Source organism: Puma concolor, chromosome B1 (genome assembly GCF_028749965.1).
Source record: "Puma concolor isolate L17-30 chromosome B1, mPumCon1.1.hap2, whole genome shotgun sequence".
NCBI classification, from domain to species: domain Eukaryota; kingdom Metazoa; phylum Chordata; class Mammalia; order Carnivora; family Felidae; genus Puma; species Puma concolor.
This window is the reverse complement of record NC_141670.1, coordinates 114,332,317-114,358,618: the sequence shown is the minus strand read 5'-3', so window position 1 is coordinate 114,358,618 and position 26,302 is coordinate 114,332,317. Positions and strand designations below refer to the sequence as shown.

At 38.5% G+C, this 26,302-nt stretch overlaps 1 protein-coding gene across 4 annotated transcripts in view; it reads right to left on the bottom strand.

The window, feature by feature from the left end:
- The window catches only part of ELOVL6 (ELOVL fatty acid elongase 6), a 146,408-nt gene that overhangs the window by 32,885 nt on the left and 87,221 nt on the right, over positions 1 to 26,302 (bottom strand). For all 4 annotated transcript variants that reach the window (XM_086704396.1, XM_086704397.1, XM_025921837.2 and 1 more), the window contains exon 3: positions 21,926 to 22,057. In XM_086704396.1, coding sequence (XP_086560522.1) covers positions 21,926 to 22,057 — 132 coding nt within the window. The remainder of the gene's footprint in view (positions 1 to 21,925; positions 22,058 to 26,302) is intronic.

The window sequence follows — 26,302 nt, the reverse complement described above, 5'->3', positions numbered from 1 at the left end:
GAGGCCTTGTCCTGAACTTTTGTTTGTTGGGGTTTTTGATTACTGATTTAATGTCCTTACTAGTAATCAATCTGTTCTGACTTTCTATTTCTATTTCTTGGTATGGTGTATGTTTTTAGGAACTTACCCATTTCTTCTAGGATGTCCAATTTGTGGGTATATAGTTGCTCATATAGTCTCTTACAATGCTTTGTATTGTAAGATACAATGCTGATTATTTGGTAAGATCTCCTCTTTCATTTCTGAATTTATTTGAATCCTCTCTCTTTTTTTAATGTTTATTTATTTTTGAGAGAGAGAGAGAGAGAGAGAGAGAGAGAGAGAGAGAGAGAGAATGAGCAGGGGAAGGAGCAGAAAGAGAGGGAGACACAGAATCCGAAGGAGGCTCCAGGCTCTGAGCTGTCAGCACAGAACCTGATGCAGGGCTAACCCAGGAACCAAGAGATCATGACCTGAGCCAAAGTCGGACGTTTAACCGACTGAGCCACCCAGGAGCCCCGAATCCCCCCTTTTTTTTACTAGGTTAGTCTAGATAAAGACTTGTCAATTGTTTTATCTTTTTAAGAACCAGCTGTTAGTTTCATTGGCCTGTTTTTATTTCTCTTTAAGTCTCTATTTCATTTATTTGTGTTCTGATCTCTGTTATATACTTCCTAACTTTGGGCTTTTTCTTTTTCTAGTTCCTTGAAGTGTGAAGTTAGGTTGCTTGAGATTTTCTTCTTTCTGAGGTAGGCACTTACTGTTATAATCTTCTTATTGCCTTTGCTGCATCCTATATGTTTTACTATGTTGTATTTCCATTTGCATTTGTCTCAAGGTATTTTTTTACTTTTTTGATTTCTTCTTTGACCTATGGCTTATTCAGTAGCATGTTGTTTAATCTCCACATTTTTACAAATTTCCCAGTTTTCTTCCTATAATACATTTCTAGTCATACTATTGGTCTTGGAAAAGATACTTGATATTATTTCAAATCTCCTAAGTATATTAAGACTTGTGTTGCGGTCTAATATATCTCTCTTCCAGAGAATGTTTTCCATTTATGCTTGAGAAGAATGTGTATTCTATTGCTTTTAGATGGAATGTTCTGTGTCTATCTGGTAAGTTCATCTGGCCTAACATGTTGTTTACAGATGATGTTTTTTTATTGATTTCCTGTCTCGATGATCTAACTATTGATTTAAGTGGGGTGTTAAAGTCCTCTACTATTATTGTTTTGCTTTCCATTTCTTTCTTTAGGTATGTTAATATTTGCTGTATATGTTTAGGTGTACCTATGTTGGGTGCATAAAAATTTACAAATACTATATGCTATTTTTGGAACTCACTCTCATATGTAATGTTCTTGTTTGTCTCTTATTACAGTCTTTTTTTTTTTTTTTTTTGAAAAAAAACTGTTCTGTGTGATATAAGTATAGCTACCCCAGCTTTCTTTAGGTCTGCATTTGCATGGAGTATCTTTTTCCATTCCTTCCCTTTCAGTCTGTGTATCTTTACATCTGAAGTGACTATCTTGTAGCAGCATATAGACGGGTCTTATTTTTGATCCATTCAGCCACTCTATGTCTTTTATTGGAGAATTTAGTTCATTTATATTTAAAGTAATTATTAATAGGTATTGATTTTATTGCCATTTTGTTAACTGCTTTGTAGTTTCTGTTCCTTTATTCTCTTGCTCTCTTCCTTTGAGGCTTAAGAGGTATTCTTTAGAGGTATGCTTAAATCTCTTTCCCTGTGTCTTTTGGGTACCTACTAGGTTTTTGCTTTGTAGTTACCATGAGGCTTACATACACCAATTTCCATTTATAACAGTTTATTTTAAGTTGGTAGCAACTTAAGTTTCAATGCATTCTAAAACTCTACATTTTGGGGCACTGGGGTGACTCAGTCTCAGACTGAGATGATTTTGGCTCAGGTCAAGATCTCACAGCCGTGGGATTGAGCCCTGCATTGTACTCCATGCTGGGCATGGAGCCTGCTTAAGATTCTCTCTCTCCTCTGTCTCTGCTCTTCCCTCTCTCTTTCTCAAAAACAAACCAAAGCAAACCAAAACAAAAACTCTACATTTTAATTCTTTTTCCCATTTTTTATGTTTTGATGTCATATTTTACATCTTTTTATCCTGTGTGTCCCTGGTAATTCTGGTTATAATTATTTTTACTATTTTTGTCTTTTGATCTTCATACAAATTTTACACGTGAATTTTACTATATATTTACCTTTACCAGTGAGATTTATACTTTCAATGTTTTCTTGTTACTAATTAGTGCCCTTTCTTTTCAGCCTAAAGAAATCCCTTTAATGTTTCTTGTAAGGCTGGTTTAGCATTGACGAACTCCTTTATTTTTTATTTTTTGATTTAAAGAAAATTTCTTTAACATTTATTTTTTAGAGAGAGAGAGAGAGAGAGAGAGAGAGAGAGAGAAAGCACGCAAGCAGGGGAGGGGCAGAGAGAGGGAGACACAGAATCTGAAGCAGGCTCCAGGCTCTGAGCTGTAAGCACAGAGCCTAACATGGGACTCAAACTCATGAACTATGAAATTATGACCTGAGCCGAAGTCGGATGCTTAACCGAGGCACCCCTGATGAACTCCTTTAGATTATGCTTGTCTGGAAAATTCTTTGTCTCTCCTTTAATTCTGAATGACAACTTTGCCAGGTAAGTATTCTTGTTTGGAAGTTTGTTCTTTCAGCATTTTGAATATGTCTTTGTATTCATTCCCTTCTACCCTGCAAAATTTCTGCTGAAAAATCTGCTAATAGTTTCACAAGGGGTTCCTTTCTATGTAAGCTGTTTTTATCTTATTGCTTTCAAAATTGTCTCTTGGTCTTTAACTTTTGGCAGTTTAATCATAACGTATCTTTGTGTGGGTCTGTTCATCTTATTTACAACTCTCTGGGCTTTCTGGATTTGGATGTCTGTTTCTTTTCCCAGGTTAGGGAAGTTTTCAACCATTATTTCTTCAAATAAGATTTCTGCCCCTTTCTCTCTCTCATCTCCTTCTGGGATGCCTAAATGCAAGTGTTGGTCTGTTTGATGTGGTTCCATTAACTCTGTAAGCTATCTTCACTTTTTTCCATTCTTTTTTCCTGCTCTGATGGGGTGAGTTCCAATGTCCTGTCATTGAGTTCACTTATTCTTTTTTCCATTTCATGTAGTGTGTTTTAAAACCCCTCTACTGTATTTTTCAGTTCAGTTATTGTATTCTTCAGGTCTGTGATTTGTATTTGGTATTTTCTTATATTTTCTGTTTATTTGTTGAAGTACTTACTGTGTTCACCCATTCTTCTTCCAAGTTTGGTGAGCATCTTTATGACTATTATTTTGAACTCTATCAGGTAAATCACTCGTCTCCATTTCATTAGTGATTTTTTCCCTGAGATTTTATCTTATTCTTTTATTTGAAACATATTCCTGTTCTCCATCTTCCTTGACTCTGTGTGTCAGTTTCTATGCATTAAATAAAACAGCTACTTCTCCCAGTCTTGAAGGAATGGGCTTGTGTAGGAGATGAAACCTACTGTTCAACTTTGTTCTAGTTCTTGATGGTCTCTCAAATCTTTGTGATTATTCAAGCAGTCTAATTTATTTTTAATGTCTCCCAGTAGTTGAGATGTGCCAAGATCTGTCAAGGTCCCAAACAGGAGGATCTCTCTCAGCATTTAGATTCAGGCTGATTAGATAGAACTTCAGGCAGCAGCTTGTAACATATGCACATATACACAGTCCTGTGGGACAGCAAACAAGCCCCATTGGCTACCACAGCAAGGTGATCTGGAGGTGGCTCCTGGGTGAAGCCACAAAAATCAGGGCAGCAGGCAAGGCTATAAATAAATTCCTTTCTGGGAGATACCCAATAGCTGTAGCAAGGCAAAGAGAAGCATAAAGAGGGTGCCCACCAGCCTCTGTCCCTGGAGAGTACTGCAGCAGGCCCCTAAGTGTTTGTTAAATTAGATGCTTGTCCCTTAGTCTTATGCTTTAAAATAAGCAAATGAGCCTCTTGATTGGCTGCTTCTGCACTGGGCCCTGGAATTGGTGAGTCCAAGCACACAAGCCCTTCAAGAGCCACTTCTCAGGTTGATACAGCCCTGTGGGTTTTGTGTGCTCAAATCCCACTGATTTTCAAAGCTGGATATTTTGGAGTCTCATCTCCCAGGTGCATGTCTTTGAAGTTGGGATGTCTTCTGCTGTGTGTCTTCTGCCCTTCATTCCTCAGGGAAAAGCTCCGGGTTTTCAGTTGACCTCCTGATTGCGGGTCCCTGTGCCTAGGGTGGGTTTTATGGTGAGACTGTGTCTCAGTCACTCCTCCCGACTTCAGTGTGGGTTTTTTGTCTCATCTGCCTGATGTGTAGGAATCTCTCAACTGTATGGTGTTTTGTTTTTATGTTTTTTTTTGTTTTTTGGGTTTTTTTTTTTTTTTTTGAGGGAAATCGAAACCCAAGCAGGCTCCACATTCAGGGCAGAGCCCAATGCAGGGCTCGATCTCGCAACTGTGAGCTCATGCATGACCTGAGCCAAAATGAAGAGTCAGATGCTCAACTGACTGAGCCACCCAGGCACCCCTCAACTGGTTTTTAGAATTTTTTTCAGGGGAAATTGTTCCATATGTAGCTGTAGAATTGGTGTGTCCCTGGGAAGAGGTGAGTTCAGGATCTTCCTATGTTGCCATCTTGATCTGGAATCTGCCTCTTCTTTTAATGACTTCAAACTTTAACCTAGTTCTACTCTATGAATTTAAGAATCAACGTCCTTAGGAGCACAGAAAATGACATCTTAGAGATACCAATCAGCAGATTAGAGAACACTCAAGTGCAATTCCTTCATTCCTGGGTGTGCTTAAAAATGGGTTCGGTTACAACAAAAACATATGAGATGGCAAGCAGTACAAGAAGTTAAGATAAAATCTCCTGAGCCAGGCTCAGGCTGGCTGTCTGTTCAAGATTGCTAAAGTTCTAGAGTTTGAAATATGTTCTTTTTAAAGGCAAGAATTAAGTTTTCTTCTCAGCTCTTCGCTCCTAAGTTCTGCAGTCTTTCCCTGGATCTTTAAAAAAAGAATTTTTTTTGTACCATACTAGTGTAAACTCCAATTTAAAGCTAGACCCTTATAAAGAACCCAAATTACTAACTCCTGCATAAGAGAACTCTGAATAGCTAATGAATGGTTTGTAATTTCAATTTGTAGACAATTATATAAAGCTGTATTGAAGATTTCTGCTCTAGCTCTGGGTGAAAACAAATACCTAGAATCAGTGAACCGTCTCTCTTGGCTACTTTAATTACCCTGCACATCCTTTCTAGGTCTGTGATGCTTATCCAGTTCTCAGAAAAAAATAAAAATAAAAAATAAAAAAATAAAAAACATCTCTCTGCCCACCTTTTACCACTAGTAAACTATTGCTTTATTATCCTGTTAGGGAATTGCAATGTGTGAACAATGAAGTATTTAATGATATAGATTGGATTCTAAATCCTAGGGCTCCAAAAACTCTAATAACTATCACAGATGATAAAAGAATACAGGGAGGATTGCTTGGGTACTGCAGACTCCTGCAAGTATGACAGTTTAGTCCTAAGTGATGATAAGAAGGGAACAAACAACCCCCACGAATTTTCACCTGCAAGTGTTTTGAAACTAATGGTAGAGAAAGAGTTGCAAGGAGACCTTGCTACCAGTTAAACTGCTGGTAGCACTGGCTAGAACTGCTGATGTAAGGGAGAACCCAGGCACTCTTTCCCATGCAAAATCAAGTGAGAGCTAGGCAACCTGTCAGGTCCACAGCATCATCAAAAATACACGAGCAGGTACTACCTAAAGTTCTTGGTTGAAATATAGCGAAGATAATCTGACAGCTCTCATGAAAGAACTGCCAGAGCTTTTAACAATGAGGTCCAAAGAGGCTCGCAGCAGCTGTTTCACATGGGAAAGGCGTGATATTTAGGAGAATGGCTTGCACGTATCTAACGGCAGTGGATAATCCTAGTCTAAGTGACCAAAGTTTCTTTGTTTTTAAATTTTTATTTATTTTGAGAGAGAGACAGAGAGCGCCAGCGGGGGAGGGGCAGAGAGAGGGAGACACAGAATCTGAAGCAGGCTCCAGGATCCGTGCCATCTGCAGAGCCCTACATGAGGCTTGAACTCACGAACCGCAAGATCATGATCTGAGTCAAAGACGCTTAACTGACTGAACCACCCAGGCGCCCCATGTAACTAATGTTTCTTTATTGGAACAACCCTGATCTCATGTCTTTTCTATGGTACTCCACTGTCCTCAAGGACATGAAAAGGCATGAAGAGAAAGATTCATCTCTCAGTGATTTCAGTTAATTCTCTGCTCACTAATGGGCCTCTCCAGAATAAACTTCTAGTATTTTTGCATGCCATTCATTTCTGGGATTCTTTCTGCCAGTCTACCACTGTGGCTAACTCAACTTGATAATGGGGTGGGGGGGGGGGAATGGGCAAAATAGGTGAAGGGGATTAAGAGGTACAAACCTCCAGTTATAAAATAAATAAATCACTGGGATTAAAAGTATAGCATAGAGAATATAGTCAAAGGTATTATAATTTTATATGGTGACAGATGGTAACTAGACTTATCATGGTGAGCAAATGAATAATATATAGAATTGTCAAATCATCATGATGTAGACCTAAAACTAATATAGCATTGTATGTCAACTATACTTCAATATTTGAAAATTTAAAAATGTGATCAATATCAGCATCATCTGATGCATCACAGATAAGACAATTAGGCAATTTCATAAAAAGTTAGGTTTAAAGATTTTTTTAAGGTTTCACTTCCTCATTCAAAATCTTATATATATGTATATGTGTATATATATATGTATATGTATATATACATATACATATATATATACACACACACACACACACACATATATATATATTACCCTGCTGACAAAAAGGATTATTTAAAAATTTGTGAGGTAACACAGGAAGTTTAAACGTTGTAATCCTTAATTCAGTCTTAAAACAATCCTTAACAAATGCTTCAGGCGATATTACACTTACATCCTAAATTACCATGCACTCTTCAGGAATGCTCATGTTATTTCTCACACAAGTTCAGAAAAGCTATCACAGTCCAGCTATTTAAATACTAATTCATTTTGGTAAAACGATATAAAATGTCTTACGCGTCAGCTGTTTCAAGTTGTTATAACACTGGTAATACAAACATATTACTGAGGTCATACTTTCGTCCATACTCAAGTATATTAATTGGATTAAGAATTAAAATTACAACAAAAGAAACTCAAGCTTGGCATTAAATTATGGAAAAGGCATGTACCAAAATATCAACAACAAATATCCGTGTGTGGTAAGATTAAAGGCTTTCCGTGTGCTTCCCAGGGTTTTCAGTCTTATCCACACAGACGTTTCACTTTTATAACTAGAAAAAGAAATTATTGGGGCGCCTGGGTGGCGCAGTCGGTTAAGCGTCCGACTTCAGCCAGGTCACGATCTTGCGGTCCGTGAGTTCGAGCCCCGCGTCGGGCTCTGGGCTGATGGCTCAGAGCCTGGAGCCTGTTTCCGATTCTGTGTCTCCCTCTCTCTCTGCCCCTCCCCCGTTCATGCTCTGTCTCTCTCTGTCCCAAAAATAAATAAACGTTGAAAAAAAAAATTAAAAAAAAAAAAAAAAAAAAAAAAAAAAAAAAAGAAATTATTTAAGAAAAAACCACTCTTGAATAGGGTTTCTAATTTTAAGTAGACAAACGTTGCCAAGTGGACTGCCTTTCTGGCAGAAGGAGAGGCCATTCTCTGTCTGTGCTTACGTTAACCTGCAACTCTTTTCATGCATTACATTGGTGATGGTCTGAGTTTTCTATAAGCGTCTTACATTTATAACAAGCTGCCATAAATCGTAAGCTTTTGTCCTGTCTGGACTTGATCGTGACATGATGAGTGGATTTTTTTTCCTCTTAATTTGGAAGAAAATAGATAAATCAGACAAATGTGGAGCCGCAGAGTGACCCACAGGTCAACAGCCCATGTAAGTAAGGAGAGGCCAACCTCCCCACTGGCCAGAGCTCAAAGTGCCACCTGCAAAGCAGGATGACCTCTGTTTTCCTGGCTTCTTTTCAGTAAGCCCTTTTACTAGAAGCTTGGAATTCTCCCTCAAAATGCACATTTTTATTAAAAAAAAAAACAAGCAAAATATCATATATTTACTTAATTATTATTTTCTTGGAAATACTAATTGGTAGTTCCTGGATTGAAGGGAAAAGTAGAAAATTTTTCCTATTTCCCCCTTTGGAAAGAAAGAGTTTCCAAAAAAAGGAAAGGAGAGTCACTAACAACTGTCTATTTCATTTTCCATTTCTATTTCACTGTTCATTTTCCTTTTTAGTTAAAGAAAAATACACACACACACACACACACACACACACACACATTTATTAAGCACCTTTTTGGACTAAGAGATGTGGTATAAGATCAGACAAAAATTCCTGCCCTCGTGGAGTTTAGACCAGTAGGAGAATGAACAAGATCAGAAAAACATAGAATGGGCTAGAAGGTAGTGAGTGCCAAAGGGAAAAATATCAGGTGAGGGCAGTAAGGAGCCTGTGGTGGAGAATGTTGTGACTTTAGAGAGGGAGACTGAGAAAGGCCTCACCCAGAAGGTGAGTTTTGAGCAAAGACTTGAAGGAGATGAGGGACGAGTGGTTGGAATATCTGGGCAAGGAGTGTTCTGGGCAGGAGGGCAAGTGTGTGGTCCCTGAGGGAGCAGCCTTAGCAGCATATTTAAGGAACAGCAAAAGGCTGGGGAGGGGGAAAGGGGGACAAGGCAGGGGGGAGGGGAGGAGAAAGAGAAGGACAGAGAGGGAGTTGGGGAGGGGAAAGGGAGGTAGGGGAGAGGTCAGAGTCACAAAGACCAGAGTGTGTAGGGCTTTGCAGGCCTTTGGAAGACCCCTGCAATTACATGACATCAATCTCAGGTTTCTTTTTTTAACAATTGAGATGTAATTGACATACAGCATTATATTAGTTTCAGGTGTGCAACCTAATAATTCAATATTTGTATATATTGTGAAATGATTACCACAATAATTCTAGTTAATATCCATCAACACAGTTATAATTTTTGTTCTTGTGCTGAGAGCTTTCAAAATTTACTCTTAGCACCTGTCAAATATACAATAGAGTATTATTTATTATAGTCACCATGCTGTACATTACATCCACATGCTGTACTTATTTTATAACTGGCAGTTTGTACCTTTTTGGTCCTATTGCCCACCTTCTACCTCCTGCCTCTGGCAACCATCAATCTGTTCTCTATGAGTTTGCAGTTTTTTTGTTTTAAGATTCCACATGTATGTGAGATTATACAGTATTTGTCTTTCTCTGTCTGGCTCATTTTCACTTGGTATAATGTTCTCAAGGTCCATCCATATTGTCACGAATGGCAAGATTTTATTCCTTAAAAAAAATTTTTTTTTAAAGTTTATTTTTGAGAGAGAGGGAGGGAAGAAAGAGGGAGAGAGAGAGTGGGGGAGGGGCAGAGAGAGAGAGAGAGAGAGACAAAATCCAAAGCAGGCTCCCAGTTCTGAGCTGTCAGCACAGAGGCAGACTCGGGGCTCAAACCCAGGAACCATGAGATCATGACCTGAGCTGAAGATGGACGCTTAACTGACTGAGCCACCCAGTCACCCCCGATTTTATTCTTTTTTTATGAATGAACAATATTCCACTATATATATATCACTATATGTTTTTTTCTCTACTCATTCATCCATCGATGGGCACTTAAGTTGCTTCCATGCCTTGGTTATTCTAAATAATGCTGCAATGAACACAGGGGTGCATGTATCTTTTCAAGTTAGTGTTTTTGTTTCCTCCAGATAAATACCCAGAAGTAAAATTTCTGTATCATTTGGTAGTTCTATCTTTATTTTTTTGAGAACCCACCATTCTGTTTTCCATAGTGGCTACATCAATTTACATTGCCACCAACAGTGCACAAGGATTCCCTTTTCTCTGCATCCTTGCCAACACTTACTGTATCTTGTCTTTTGCAGATTTTTTTTTTTTAATTTTTTTTTAACGTTTATTTATTTTTGAGACGGAGAGAGACAGAGCATGAACGGGGGAGGAGCAGAGAGAGAGGGAGACACAGAATAGGAAGCAGGCTCCAGGCTCTGAGCCGTCAGCCCAGAGCCCGACGCGGGGCTCGAACTCACGGACCGTGAGATCGTGACCTGAGCCGAAGTCGGACGCCCAACCCACTCAACCACCCAGACGCCCCTTCTTTTGCAGATTTCTTAAAGCATGTGTATAGTGTCACAGATGAAGCCTTATGATAGCAAATAAAAACTGGACTGGGTGTGTCTGAGGCAGTTGACCACAAGAAATACGAAGGGTGAAGAAGTGAACGTGACTGAAAATGCCGATCACATGTGACTGGAGGAGTGGCCAAATGTCAGATTTTTATTCATTAATTCAGAAACTTTGTGTATGCCAAGGTGTTCCAGGAACAGCGAGACACAATTTGGCCTCAAGAACTCATACAGCTTACCAGGAGGCACATGGGTAAGGCAGCATATGTTCTGGTTAAATGATACATAACAACAAGTTTGGTAGAAACGGAGGTACGTGCTCAAATGATATATGCCTTTATAGAGATGGCATTCTAAGCTAGGTCAAAGCGATGGCTAATATTTAAGGGAAAAAATGGAGGGAAAATGGAGAAAGAGAGGGAGGTATGGCGTATTCAAGGACAGGAAGTTAGGATGGGCAAGTGTGTTTTGCAGGCAATAAACAAACCCATGTTGGCTTGGGTGGAAAATCTGTATAGGGCAGTGGTGAAAGGTGGTTCAAGGTAAGATTACAATTGTTTTATGGACAGACTGAAGTTTAAACCTATAGGCAAAGGAGTTTCAATTAAGATTTCTACAGGAAAATGGTATGGTATGTCGAGTTGCTTGGATAGAGAAAACACGTGGGAGGTAGCAATTAATGGTGGCAAATAACTTAAGGGAAGTGATAAAGGTCATGACTGGAGTGTCCAGTGTGGGGATGGAGTGGTGTAGATGCTACTCTAATTATTGGAGAGTAATTATACAACCCAGTGACTGGTTAAAAGAGTTATTTGTGTATTTCGAATGACTTAAAGATGTTTGCTAATAAAATAGTGACAAATTTTGAGACATTTTATGGGATCAACAAAAGGGATCTGGCTTGAATATTTTAAATTTGAGTGATGCTATGTCAAACATTTGGAAATGTTACTGGCAGGAGAGCCAAGTTTCAGGTGAGAGGCAATGCTAAAAAGAAAAACTTGTGAGGGCTAAGTTGGCAAATGATCATGGGTATTTTTTTCCTTTTTCTGTTTCATTGAGCCAACACAATGTCTCAGTGGGTATAAATAGAATAGCCATTTCTTTTACCATTCAAATTAGGACATTTTGAGAGTGAGAGGGGAGCTATTAATAATTACACTGGGACAATGGGCATAGAGCTAAGACTGTCCAGACCAAACGAGGATGTGTAGATCTGTTTATAAGCTCTATCTTACTGGTACAGGATGGAGAGTTGCCCTTTCCTTATCTTTATTATTGCTCTTGGTTTTTCCAAAGGAGTCAAGTGATTCAATTACTGTCACTTCATTGTAATTTGAGGCTATAGTCTATTCTGGCAAAGAATCCAGTTTTAAACATCGAAAGAAAAACACAATGCCAGTGAAATAGCCTATGTCCTGTAACTCCTCTCTGTTATCCACTATTGATGCTTCTGGCAGAACTAATGAAGTGCAGAGGGGAGAATCACAGATAACTCTTTGTTGGCCCTGGAACTTGATGTAAGGTCTCAGCTGAAGCAGCATTTTACTGAAATGCTGTATCTGAAAACAGGGGGATGGCATGACATTCCCAAGAAGCTGACAGCATGCGGAAAAGAGCGTGCATGCGTGTGTGTGTGTGTGTGTGTGTGTGTGTGTGTGTGTGTGTGAATGATGCACACACACATGCTGGAGAGGAGCAGGCAGGAAAAGAGCTCTTTTTATCCTGTAGCGGAGATTTGTTTGCTAGTTCCTCTGTAGCAAAATTGTTGAACAGAATAACAAAATTGATATTCATACGGAGTAGTACCGTGGAGGGTATTCTGGCAGCTCTCAGGTGGAAAGGGACTCAAGTACATCGCAAAATGCTAAAGAATGCCACTGTCTTTCAGCCTAGACATTGTCACCTTCATTTATGAAAACATGGTGCCTTTCATCAGGCAAGGAAACCAAGTCTGGAAGTACTGAGTAAATGTAGGGATTATTTTTCTTATGGCACTGGACTATTTTGCCCTCACTGTTTGTTAGGCTTCTTGCCTTAATAATTTATTGGATTTTTTATTCTATGTAGATGCTTCACATTTCTCTTGATGCGAAGGGAAACAGAATGTGTTTTGCTGTCATTGCTTTGCCCTGACCTTTGAAACAACCATGTCATCTGGTTATTTGGTTATCGTGTTACTTCCAGTCTCTGTTGTTTTCCATATCAATAAACAATTTACTTTTGAGAAAAATCGATTTGATTCTGCAAAAAAACCTTTTATACCCCCTGCCTTCAAAAAATAAGATTTTTCTATACATCTATTAGATATAGTTTAAAAAATGAGACAGAAGCTATAATTTATAAATATGGCATCAGAAGCAGAATAGTTCTGTGGTGTGGTCCCTTGATAAAATGGCACAAAATCCAGAGACAAAAAAATGCACAAAGTGTGTATATATATATATATATATATATATGTATATATATATATATATATATATGTATATATGTCATATATATGTCATATATACATATATTTTACAGTCTCAAATAGACTATATGTAAAAAGAAAACCTTTTGACAAAATGAGGTGATGAACAAATGTTTAAGTGACCAATATCTGACTTCCATCTGTCTACATGTTGTCTATCAGACCATATATCTTTATATAAGATAGAAACACTAGATAGTCAAGAGTCCAACAACAAATGTTCAGAAAAGAAAGGTCCTAAAATTATCCTTCAGCCATAACTGAAAGGACACTCTTAACTGAGGACTGTTATCAGAAAACAGAAAACACGAAATATTCATAATTCTAACTATACATTTGCCATTATGGAGGGAGGGGAAGTATGAGGATCAATAGGGCCAAATTTGTATTTTGCCATAACGTTGATTGATTGATTTAATTTTAGAGAGAGAGAGTGCACAAGTGAAAGAGGGGCAGAGGGAGAGAGAATCTTAAGCAGGCCCCATGCTCAGCAGGAAACCTGACCTGGGGCTTGATTCCACAACCCTGGGGTCATGACCTGAGTGGAAATCAAGTTGAATGCTCAACCACGGAGCCACCCAAGCCTCCTTACCTTGTTTTATTTAACGTACACAAGCATTTCACCAGAATCCTCTATGTACAATTGCTAGCTTTTCTTTTGAAAAGTAGATTTTTTTCATTATTTGCTTTCAACTTAAAAAAAATTGCCATCTATACTTTGTGTCAAACACAATTATCTTTTTCATGTTTGACTTACTTGTAATGACATAAAATCTTACAAAAAAAGAGTTGAAGACTCCATTGGACCCTCTCTGATCTGGTCATTCTCTCTGCCTCCTCAGAAACAGAGATAGCATGAACCTTCAAAAGTTATTTTTATGCTTTTACTGCATATATGTTAATAAATAAAATGTAGTGTTCATTTATGGGTTCGGAAACTTTTCATAAATGGTATCACATTCCCATGATTATTCAGCAGCTTGCTTTTCTTTCTTTCTTTCTTTCTTTCTTTAACTACTCAGCATATGCTTTCTAGAGGTATCGTTTCCTTTGTTAATTCTGCCCCCCCTTGGTGCTACGTTTAAAACTGTAAAATTTATAACCTGCTATCAATGCAATAGGGATTTCCTCCTATAGCATTTATAGCTCATGTATCCATTTCATTTTTATAATTACTATCACTAGAATCATTCTTTGTAAAGTTTTCTTTGTAGATCAAGAGGGAACGCTTTTGGCAACCACAGAACAAAATACTAGACAAGAGGTGCTTGAGAAAAAATTGATTAAGTTGTTCCAAAATTTGTCACTTTCTTTGTTTCCTCATTTTACAGGTCAATGATTTATTTTCCCCTTCAACACGTTTTTTATTTTTATTTATTTACTTATTTATTTTTGAGAGAGAGAATGTGCACATGCCTGAGCATAGGATAGGGGCAGAGAGAGAGGGAGACAGAGAATCTTAATCAGGCTGCCCACCCAGCTCAGAGCTTGACATGGTGCTCAATCCCCTGACCCTGATCATGACCTGAGCTAAAACCAAGAGTAGGATGCTTAACCAACTGAACCACCCAGGTGCCCCAACAAGATTTTTATTTTTATTTATTTTATTTTTTTTCCCAACAAGTATTTTAGATGCCATAATTTACTCATCTGAATAGTTTCCATTGGTTTTATTATATATTTGTTGCCTTAACAATTGCTAATAATTCTCCAGATATTAAACACTTATGTGTGTGTATGAAAATCACAAGTAGATTTAATTAAATACCATTCATCTGCTGCTCTGCACTGTTAAACATACTTTTCTGAATGTTTCCTGTACTATATTTAAGCACTTTATTCTTGGAAATCTCACTAAAGAAAAGAATACTTTTCTATTCAGCTGGAATATATTTTATACTTAAGCCAACACTGAAATTTAATAAAAATTAAAATAAGGCCAGGAAATAAAAATGAGTTTCAAAGGGAAAAAACTTCCAGTTAGTAACAAGGCGAGGAGTCAAACTTGCAAAGTATAGAACATCTGATTTTGTCAGGAAGCATAAAACAATTGAGGCCAGACTGAATCACTGGGAAACATGAGTAAGCAAATCTGAAGCAAGTGTGATACTGGCATCTATAAATACGCAGTACATCTTATTCTGATGTACAATGACTAGACACCCTTGCTTTGACCCTGTTCTGGGTCAGAGACCTGGAAGGCTCCTTGGAACTCCTTATGCTACCAACGAGAATGAAACACTGCCAGATAGATCCTGGCAAAAGCTGCCTGAATCAGAATCACACACATCTCTACCCAATCTCGAAGGATTCCGGGGCACCTGAGTGGCTCAGTCAGTTAAGCACCCAACTTCGGCTCAGGTCATGATTTCACGGTTCGTGGGTTTGACCCCCGTGTTGGGCTCTGTGTGGACACCCTGAAGCCTGCTTCGGATTCTGTGTCTCCCTCTCTGTCTCTGCCCCTCCCTCACTCATGTTCTGTCTCTCTCTCTTAAAAATAAATAAACATTAAAAAAAATTTTTTTTGGGGGGGGCGCCTGGGTGGCTCAGTCGGTTAAGCATCCGACTTCGCTCAGGTCATGATCTCGCGGTCCGTGAGTTCGAGCCCCGCATCGGGCTCTGTGCTGACAGCTCAGAGCCTGGAGCCTGTTTCGGATTCTGTGTCTCCCTCTCTCTCTGCCCCTCCCCCGCTCTTGCTGTCTCTCCCTGTCTCAAAAATAAATAAACGTTAAAAAAAAAAAAAAAAAAGTCGTGACAAGTTATTAAAAAAAAAAGAAAAAAACAGAAAAAAAAATTTTTTTTTTAAATTTAAAAATTTTAAAAAATTAAAAATCTGGAAGGGTTTGAAGTCATTAAATAAATACGTCGAAAATCCTTTACAAAGCAACAGTAGTCAGGCAGCTGAGGTATCATAGCAACATAATTTAATGACTCAGCAGGGTCAGAGAAGAATGGATCATAGGCACCTTGAAGTGTTTGAGGATTTTTGCCATGAGACACAATCTCATCCAAAGGATCTACTAATTCAAAGTACCAGAATTTTTCTCAGCATTTATCCCAAGGAAATGTTCAAATAGCTAGAGCCAACTGCCACATAGAATTATCTCATTAAAATAAGGAAGTGCTTATCCTTAGGTTGGGTGGAAGGTAGGCTAGATGTAGTAGGGCACTGTGTCATCATCCCAGTCGTATTCCTAAAGACTGATACCAGAAGCTCATGGTTTGAATCTGAACAGGGTCGACAGGGTGTAGGTAATGGGGAGAAACTGCCAAGAAAACCTCGGAGACATTATTATCAAATAAAATGAATACATTGCAGACCTGGTGAAAACTCAGTTGTGATCATATTCTATTGACTCCATCAAAACTTATGACAGCTTTCAATAAATTAAATAAGGGCTCAGTTGGTTGAGTGTCAGACTCTTGATTTCAGCTCAGGTCATGATTTCATGGTTCTTGAGGTGCAGCCCCGTGTCAGGCTCTGTGCTGACAGCAGGGAGTCTGCTTGGGATTCTCTGTCTCCCTCTACCTCTGCCCCTTCCCTATTTGCGCACATGTGAGCACGTGTGCTCTCTCTCAGAATAAACAGACATTAAAAAAATAATTAAAAAATAAAATTAAATGGTACATGGCCTGTATGAAGGCTAGTGTCACATATTCAGTGAGTATCCCAAAGGAAAGAGATAGAAGAAAAATATTCTATAGTTTGGGGCTCCTGGGTGGCTTAGTTGGTTGAGTGGCGAACTTTCAATTTTGGCTCAGATCATGATCCTAGGGTGGTGGGATCAAGCCCTGCGTTGGGCTCCATGATGAGCACGGAGCCTGCTTGAGATTCTCTCTCTCTCTCTCTCTCTCTCTCTCTCTCTCTCTCTCTCTTTCTCTCCCCCTCTGTCCCTCTCCTTGGCTTGCTCTCTTTCAAAAAAACAAAAACCAAAATGCTCTATAGGTAATTCTTGCCAAACTATGGAAAACCCCACACCACTTTCTGAAATAGACTGGTATGAAGACAGGGTTTTATTTGCTTGTTTGTTTTTGCTTAAGTACTCTGGATGTCCAAATTAATTCTCATCTCTGTTGTCTCAGTTCTTGAGTAAACAGTGTGTGGCCTCTGGAAATTAGTCATAGTTGAACCTCTGGCTACTATAAAAAGCTAAGGGGTAAGCTTGAGAAGTTGTGGAAAAGAAATTATTCTTCAACAGCAAAATACTCAAAACAATCACATTTTCAATGATTTTTCAAAAAAACAAAAACAAAAAATTTACTGTTTCTCCCCTCCTTCCATTTATAATTTCTCGAACTGAAAATTTTGGTTCTCTTTCTTTCTTTTTCCAAATAGATAATACCTTATCCTGTAATGGCAAAGAGCAGGGAGGTAGAGTAGATCCAGGTTACCTAATACCAGAATGTCTCCTGAGCAAGGAATTTTTAACTTCTCTATTAGGCTCTATTGACACATAGACTTGAAAATTTGTGACCTATATAGTAAGGTAAAAGCCATTCAAAAATTTTCTCTGAAAACATATGCTTATAAATAATAATGAAGTTATCCTATCTGGCCAAAATAGAGAAATTCTTACTAACTTTCACCAAAACATCTCTGAGCCAAAAGCATCTTTTGAAGGTTTATATCAACTCCATTCCAAATAAAGGTAGCAAGTATTCTTAAGATTCTCTAGAATTGGGTATGAGATCATGTGCATATATATTGAATAATGTTCTAAATGCAGACAAGCAAACAAGATAACACATCACAGAAAAAACTTTATCTCCTTATTATTATTTTTTTAATGTTGATTTATGTTGAGAGAGAAAGTCTGAGTGGGTAGGGCCAGAGAGAGACAATCCCAAGCAGGCTCCGCTCAGTCAGTGCAGGGCCTGACACAGGGCTTGATCTCATGCACCGTGAGATCATGACCTGAGCCAAAATCAAGAGTCAGACGCTTAACTGACTGAGCCACGCAGGTGCCTCAAATCCTTTTTATTTCTAAACTGCCAGTCCCCTAGAACTATGCTCTACCAGCAATGAAATTTTTTGTTTTATTTTCTAGAAATACGAGGCATTTAATAAAAGCATGTCTCCTCTGTTTTTCCAGATATAAAATTGAGTACGTTTTTTCTACTACCTTTTTAGATACTTTTAGAAATACTCAAATGTATTAATAAACAATATATAGGTATTTTGTGTCTAGGAGTAAAATTTACGTAAACATTATGTAAGAAATATATCATTCTGTATTTAATATTTTCTTCCAATGTGTCATTGACCAGAATTCTTTAGGCACAGAGGAACTTCAGTATACTCTAACATGGAACCAGGTTCAGTTAATAGAACAATAGAATTCTATTGTCAGTGTTTTCCAAATTCCTATTAGAATGTTATAAATTTTTACAGGATCCTCAATTGTCAATGCTTTAACTCTATGTAGTCCTGCTTTTTAAAATTTTTTGCAAAATATGGATCCAGAGGAAGTAACTAAAAGAATTAAAGAAACAGAAGAGAAAACAAGAAGAATTTGTCAATCTAAAAAAGATAAGGTACTGTTAACAGCTGTTGCACATGCGTTGTAGGATAAAAATAAATAAATAGTTAGTGGCTGACATTGGGATTTGGATTTTGGCATGAGAGGAAGGAGATATAAGAAAGTAAACGAGGGGCGCCTGGGTGGCTCAGTTGGTTGGGTGTCCGACTTCAGCTCAGGTCATGATCTCGCAGTTCATGGGTTCAAGCTCTACGTCAGGCTCTGGGACTGACAGCTTGGAGCCTGGAGCCTGCTTCATATTCTGCGTCTCCCTCTCTCTCTGCCTCTCCCCCACTTGTACTCTGTCTCTATCTCAAAAATAAATAAACATTAAAAAAATTAAAAAAAAGAAATTAAGTAAAAACTAGTAGTAAATATGAATTAGAAGTATTAGTACTAACTCTGAATACATCTCTTGGAAAAAAAAAATTCTATTTCTGGCCTCTGAAAGGCCTAGAAATAAGAACTACCTTGGCATGAACAATCACCACCACAACTCACCAGTTTGTAAATACTATCTTCCTTACCCCAAAGGAACTAGGGCTCCAAGGAGAAATGACTAATCCCATTTCCAGATAAGAAATATACAATATGCCTGGCCTAGAACATCTTGTCACCACCCCCACCCCCACCACACACACACAAATCAAGCTATGAGCACTACTCAGTGCATGTGAAAGGATTCAGGAGCCAACTTGATAAGACTCACCATGACCAAAGATCGATAATTTAGCATCAAAAAGAATAATAGCAATGAACTAAAATATACCCAAATCAAATTCATCTAAAAATCATTGACACATAAAGTAGAAATCCATGAGTGCATAATGATACTTAAGAAAAAAATTATTATTTACATGCTGGGTAACCAAATTTTTTTTAAGTTTATTTATTTATTTTGAGAGAGAGAGAGAGAGAGAGAGTACTCTCGAGCAGGGGAGGGGCAGAGAGAGGGAGAGAGAAAATCCCAAGCAGGCTCCACACTTCAGCGGAACTGTGAGATCATGACCTGAACTGTGAGATCATGAGCTGAAGTCAAGACTTGGATGTTTAACCAACTGAGCCAAGCAGGCGCCTCAAATTATTTTCTTTTGTGAAGCTGTTAAATATGGCCAAAGAATCAAGCACTTGCTCTGCCTATGCGGCAATAACTGTATATACTTTAGGATAACTGCATAGTTGATAAAGGCAAATTTCTTCTTATAGAAAGTCTTGTCAAATGTTACACCTGAATATAATCAAATTTGTAGATCTAACTACCAACTAACGAAGAATACAGGGGACAGAAGGACACCATCAGGAAAATCAGTGAGTCTGGGGGAAACTGTGAGGGGCGAATGATGTGCTTTCTTCAAAGGATGGCTGGGGAGTTGGGAGTTTGGGGAAGGCTGAGGAGGGAGGAAAATAGAAACCTGGAAGTAAAAAGAAACATCCAAAGGAAACATATGGATCTAATCTTGATCCAGATTCTTAAAAACAAGTTGAAGAAAAAAAATTTTTTCAACTGGGAAAATCTGAACCCTGAAGGATAAAGAATTATTACTAATTTAGGTTACTTAACTTATGAGTACTTAACTTTTAGAAGTGGCACCATTTCATTCAGAAATATTTCAGTTGGTATTATTTCCAGATAATTTGGGGGACAGAGGAAAGTTGGTAGAAATGTAGATGAAAGAATATTAACCCATTGGTGATAATTGTTTAAACAAGGTAACTGGTGCATGGGGTTTCCTTGTACTCTGCTCAGATGTGTTCAAGATTTTAAAAAACAAAAGATAAAGCCTTTTGTTGAAAATTCCGTAAAAAATGCTGAAAGCATCCTTAGGATAAAGATAACTTTTTCCTCTGGGTGCTTGGGTGGCTCAGTTGGTTGAGCGTCTGACTTTGGCTCAGGTCATGGTCTCGGGGTTCACGAATTTGAGCCCCACATCGGGCTTGCTGCTGTCAGTGCAGAGCCCGCTTGGGATTCTCTGTCCCCCTCGCTCTGCCCCTCCCCTGCTTGCGCTCTCTTAAGAATAAATAAACGTTTAAAAAAAAGATAACTTTTTCCTCAAATATCAAAATACTTCAGTAGAGGCATGTTCTGTGAACCTCAGATGCGAATAAAAATGAAAACACTGCTTTGTATTATAGAGAATCATGTCCTAATACAGATTGAAATGGAAGAATTTTTTAGTGACAGATACACATCATGAGCACTTCACCTGCAGAACTTACAAAAGGCACCAAATTAGAGTATAGTCAGTAGTAGCAAGTACATGAGCGTTTGGATGCAGGGTTCTGACATAATGGAAATGTATGGATCATCAGAGTTTATGAAAATCCTCTTCCTGTCTGATCACTTTTAATAAGGCTTAAGTAAGTAATGAGGTTTCCTATTTCTGCTTAGTGGTAGAACAGTTAATATGTAGTATGAAAAAATAAAAATGATTATTCAGAAATATTAAAATAGTTCTCATTTATAATATATCTACATCTAACCCCCCACACTCCCCCTTACCCCAAGCCTAGTTATACACTTGTGGGTTCTGACAAGCAAAACGCACAAAAAAACAGGTACCTTTGTTAGCACTATAGGTATTTTCTGGCACTTGTTTGGACACCAGCTGTATGCTAACTAGTCTTGTGAATGCTTAGATCACCAAATATCATAAAACTAGAAAAGTTCCTTCAAGCTTCCAGGAGTGTGTCTGAATGTTGGCTGGCAGCTGCACCTGGAGAGACAGACCTGGCCCTGACAGCCTGTAGGAGGACTTCTAGCCAATACAAAGTGACAATGAGTTAGCTAAACATAAGCCAGTTGGTCAGCTCAGGCAATGGGGGGTGAACAGTGCTTTTGGGGATGCAGAGCAAAAGCCTTCTCTGGTCTAGTAATACTAACATAGACAGGTGTCCAGTATCTAGTCATGTGTCTGAGTGCTATTGTTTGATTACATATTAGTTGGTTGGGGGGGGGGAGGGGTGGTCAGCTCCGGTGACCTGGAGGGACGGACGGGGGAGAGGGGCGGGCATGATGGCGGGGCCCGGGGGCAGCGTCTGGTGGGCCTCCATCACCATCTGGAAGCATCGGGCCTTGCACCCTGACCCTGCAGGCTCAGCCGTGGTCGGGGTCCACATCGAGGCGGCGGCCGTGTGGCCCCCGTCCCCCGCCTTGTCACCCCTACTGTCCGGGTACCTAGGGAGTCCCGATGTGGAGGTTTAAAGACGCTTCGGGTGGGGTCGCCCGGCAGCCTCAGGTCACAGCAATCGGGCCCTGGCGTACCCAGCACATTTAAACCCTACTTTGCCACACACCAACACCGGTGTGGCTTTGCATTTAACGCTTCATCTATATTTAAGCAACACAAGTAATGGAATTGACACACTGCTTCTAGGCCTAAGAGATAAACTGGATCACTGCACCAGCCGTATGGACAAGAAACGAGACAGCCTGAAAAGAAGAGATTGAGTATATTATGGCAAGTCGGTTGCAGTGGAGGCCTACTCTCTGGACATGACTTTATTTTACCTTCAATGTACTGAACAATCAAAAATATGTGATATGAAATAAAATGCTCAAACATTGCTCCTTTAGCCAGGTCTGAGGAAATGGATGGACGGCACTGGGAAAATGAAAATAAAACCTACCTGAAGACTGCAAGGGTCAGAGACCAGAGCACTAATGGCTTCCTCAGTTCAAACTTCGCCCGTTTGTTCATGAGGTGCCGACCACCAAAGATAAAGGCAGCATACAGAGCAGAAAACAGGAAAGATTTCTTCCTATAACAAACAAAACCCCAACATCTTATGAAATGAAAATCTTTAAGCAATTTATTTTTACTCATCAGAAATCTATGTTTAAATTGTTCGTAATTTTTTATACCAGTCCCTCTTTGGAAGCACTGAACGCATATTCCTGGGAATGTGCCCCTTCACAGAAGAGAGAATTAGTCTTTTTGGCTCCATAGCCTTCTGTGGAAACCTCCCTTGACAATTAGGTCATCCAGATTAACCAACACATGTCAGAATAGATTTATCTGCTTTTCCAGCTCTGTGGCTTTACAAATTTCAACAACATAACATTAAGGTGCAAAAAGAAAATTTATCAATGAGGGAATTAAGACACTAAAATCAAGCTACGTAACTTAGGGCGTCCCCAAAATGGATTTCTGAAATCTTCTCCACCAAAGGATTAGGTATTACCTTTCAATATTATCATTAATAATAAGGATAACTGGCAGACATCATACAATGTAACAGAAAGAACATAGAACCACCTACAGTATACTTGCCTAAAAGCTTGAAATTGAATCCTATCAAAATCTGATTTTACTACCTAATCATAAGAAATATAAAGGATAAATACAATGATGGGACCTTCTGTAAGACAAGTGAACATATTTCTTCTCTAAGTCAGAGGAGTATGGAATCCAATAATCTTCTAGATTAAAAAGTGACTTGAGAGACTACAGTGAAAGATAATACGTAGAATTTTGGGGGCCTTTACTTGACCAAAGCAATTGCAAAAAGATGTTTGTAATAAATTCAGAATATAAATCAGAAAGTTATTAGTCATAATTTTAAAAGCAGCTAATATTTATGGGTGAAATTACATGTTTTGGGTTTGCTTTAAAATATCCCAGCAAACAAACAAAACCAAAACAATATTAAAGGTAGAGAGTGGAAACTAGATTTTTTTTTTTTTTAAATTAAGTAGGCTCCACACCTAATGTGGGCTTGAACTCATGACCCTGAGATCAAAGTTACATGCTCTAGCGATGAGCCAGCCAGGGGCCCTGAGATGTAATCACATTAACAAAAAGGATGATGAAATACAGGGGCTCATTATTCTCTCTTTTCCTTAGTCAGGCTTACATGGAACTCTCGGTCAGAAGCATGCGAGCAATATGAAATAGAATCTCTAGGTCCTGCTGCTTTATTACCGTACGATGGAGAAGTAAACAGTAATATTAACGCCAGTAAGAACAAAAACAAAAACAAACCCAGGATTCTATAGAACTATGATTCCATAGAAAGTAACAGAGGCCTTGTAAATAATTTAAACATCTAAGTGAACTTCGTATAAAAAAAGTAGTATTGCTCTTAAAATGGATATTCCCCACTCAATTAGATTAAGAGGGAAATCATTGAAAGTAAGTTACAAACATAATACAAAAAGCAAAATGAATGAACCTAAAGAGCATTATTTGCAAAATGCCTCATATATTCTCCCCTAATTGCTAATACTTCCACTGTGTATTGCTAACTAAAGAGGGATCTTATTAATTACACAAGCAACACACCTACTTCAATGGATACATGTTACTTACTTGGTGAACACCACCCAATAAAGCACTAATTCCAGAAATTAACCCATAAAGGTGGAATAAGCCACTTCCAATCGAGGTTTGCAAACACTCTTAGAAACACAAGACCTGACACGTAGTAACTTACTTGATAAAATGTTCATGAATGTATATGAATTTTACAAGTGTACGTCATTAAATTACTTTGAGTCCTAATCAGCATCTGTATTTATATGCAGAGACTCACTAAAAAACAACCACAAAATTTTATCAAGTTAATGTAAGCAATAGTCATATGAAATTGTATATATTCTTTTCTAAATTAAAAAAAAAAGATTCTTATCTAAATTGTAAAGGTAATGATGAGTGACAATTCATAGTATGATTTAGGGAGTGATTCCTTAGGGGTGGGCATACATAGTGCCCAAAAGCTTTCTCTAATCCTCCTAATCTCCCCTAATGTAGGTAAAGCATTATCTTCATTTTATGGATAAGCAAACAGGCTTAGAGGTTAAGTAGCCTCAGATCTCCCTATTCTCCTGTGGTAAACTTTCAGGAAGGAAAAGAGTGTGCCAGAGACATAACACCTGATGTGTTATAGGCATAAGAATTCCTCAAACCCTCCTACTGAATTGCATGGTCATTGTGTAACCATGTAGCATGTTGTTTAACTGTGAACTGACCAAGAGGACTCTCCATGCCTTCGTGTTGCGATTGTCCTATTTTTGGGGCTGAGAACACTTTGATCCAAACCCTGTTTACCTCAGAATACAGATTAACTATATATATCCCTGAAAGCTTTTCCTTAAATTATCGATCATTCTCTTGCACATTCAACCTAATTTAGATTTTGATTATGGTTAGAATAAATGTATTACTTGCAATTATGCACCAAATAAAATGGATGTCTTTATATGATCCTATCATTCTAGCCATTAAGGGGAAGATAAGGTGCCTTGAAGAATCAAGAAAAATATAAAAATCTTCTCTTAGTACCTTTTCCTCTATATTTCTTCAGCTATGAAATGAGAATTAGTCCTAATGCACTACTAACTTCCTGGCACAAACCATTCTCTTTTCTACATATTTTCTAGAGATATCTTGACAAACCTTCAATTCTATAGCTATGGCAACCAAGTCAATCAATATGGACTCAGAGAATTTGAGAATTGCAAGAGACCTAAGCGACGGAGCTCAATTTCCTTATTCTACAGAAGAGGGAATGGTGGATGGGGTGGGGTGCTGGTGACATTAGTTTCTTATGGTCACATAGCTAGCTACATTCTGTATAATGGCCAAAACTACCAAAAGTTTGCTCAAGCAGATAAGTAAACATAAATTGTCCAGGTTATATCTGAGTCACATGGTATAATAAAAATAAGTTGCTTATTGGGGCGCCTGGGTGGCGCAGTTGGTTAAGCGTCCGACTTCAGCCAGGTCACGATCTCGCGGTCCGTGAGTTCCAGCCCCGCGTCAGGCTTTGGGCTGATGGCTCGGAGCCTGGAGCCTGTTTCCGATTCTGTGTCTCCCTCTCTCTCTGCCCCTCCCCCGTTCATGCTCTGTCTCTCTCTGTCCCAAAAATAAATAAAAACGTTGAAAAAAAATAAGTTGCTTATTGTTTACTATACAAATCTTCTACTGTGGTGAAATTCAAATATGCAATGCTTTAGGTTAATTTAGAATTAAGCTCAGGCTTCTTCTGTGAGAGGGAGCCATCTAACGAAGCTTTAACTCTTACCTCTTCAACTGAGAAATCAAAATGTATCATGTATAGTTGAATGTATTATGAATTTTTCCATTTAGCTTAGAATAAGGTAAGATTTTTCTTTAGCAAACTGGGCAGTTTAAATGGATTCAAATTGCCTTTCAGTTCTGGCATCTCTTTTGTAAAGTTTCAATTATAATCAAGATGAATAATGACTTCCTGCTAGCCCACTTACTATTTAATGGGGACAGATGACTTCCCTAATGCTTCAATGGTAATCTAATAACACTTCATATTCTGGCATGCCTCCATAGCTGGGTATAATGGTAACACTACATTGTTTTGTTACCAGATAACTAGCCATTTCCAGATGGTAAGGACTCTTCCTGTTTAACCAATCTTAATTGTATATTATTTAGCACCACCCCTCGCTACAGGTGCTTACTACTTTTCAGAATGGTGCTTCTGTAGCTATAATTACAAGGTAACCAACTAAGTGAAGATCACCCAGTTGAAATACTGATGTGCTTTGAGCTTGTTGTGCTTGTATTTACCCTTTCTCTGCCTTCCATTTCTGTCATGGATGTGAATGGAAATTAGCCCATAACTAATAAAAAAATAATGGCTTTATTCATTATCCTTAGAAAGCTGGATTTCTCTATCATGCTACCCTGGTCCCAAACATTTCTAGGAGATGTTTTTTTCTGTTCTTACCAGAGTAGCTGCTAGTGATCTGTGTTTATTATTCTACCCAATAACACTTATCAAAGAGTCCTTACACATTCAAATGCTTTTTTCCCCCCAACTCCTGATATTCCACTGAAACCAGGACCTAGCTTGACTCTCTTTAACACTCACATCAGGATCTCTGTTGGCTGACCTGTGTTTCTCCAAGAGTCAAAGGAGTTCTTTTGAGAAATGGTGAAACTTTCACGTGGGTAGTGTTTCAACACAGGATAATTGCTAATGAATAACTTGGGGAGATGGCCTGAACTCCTTTGTACCCTGGTGACC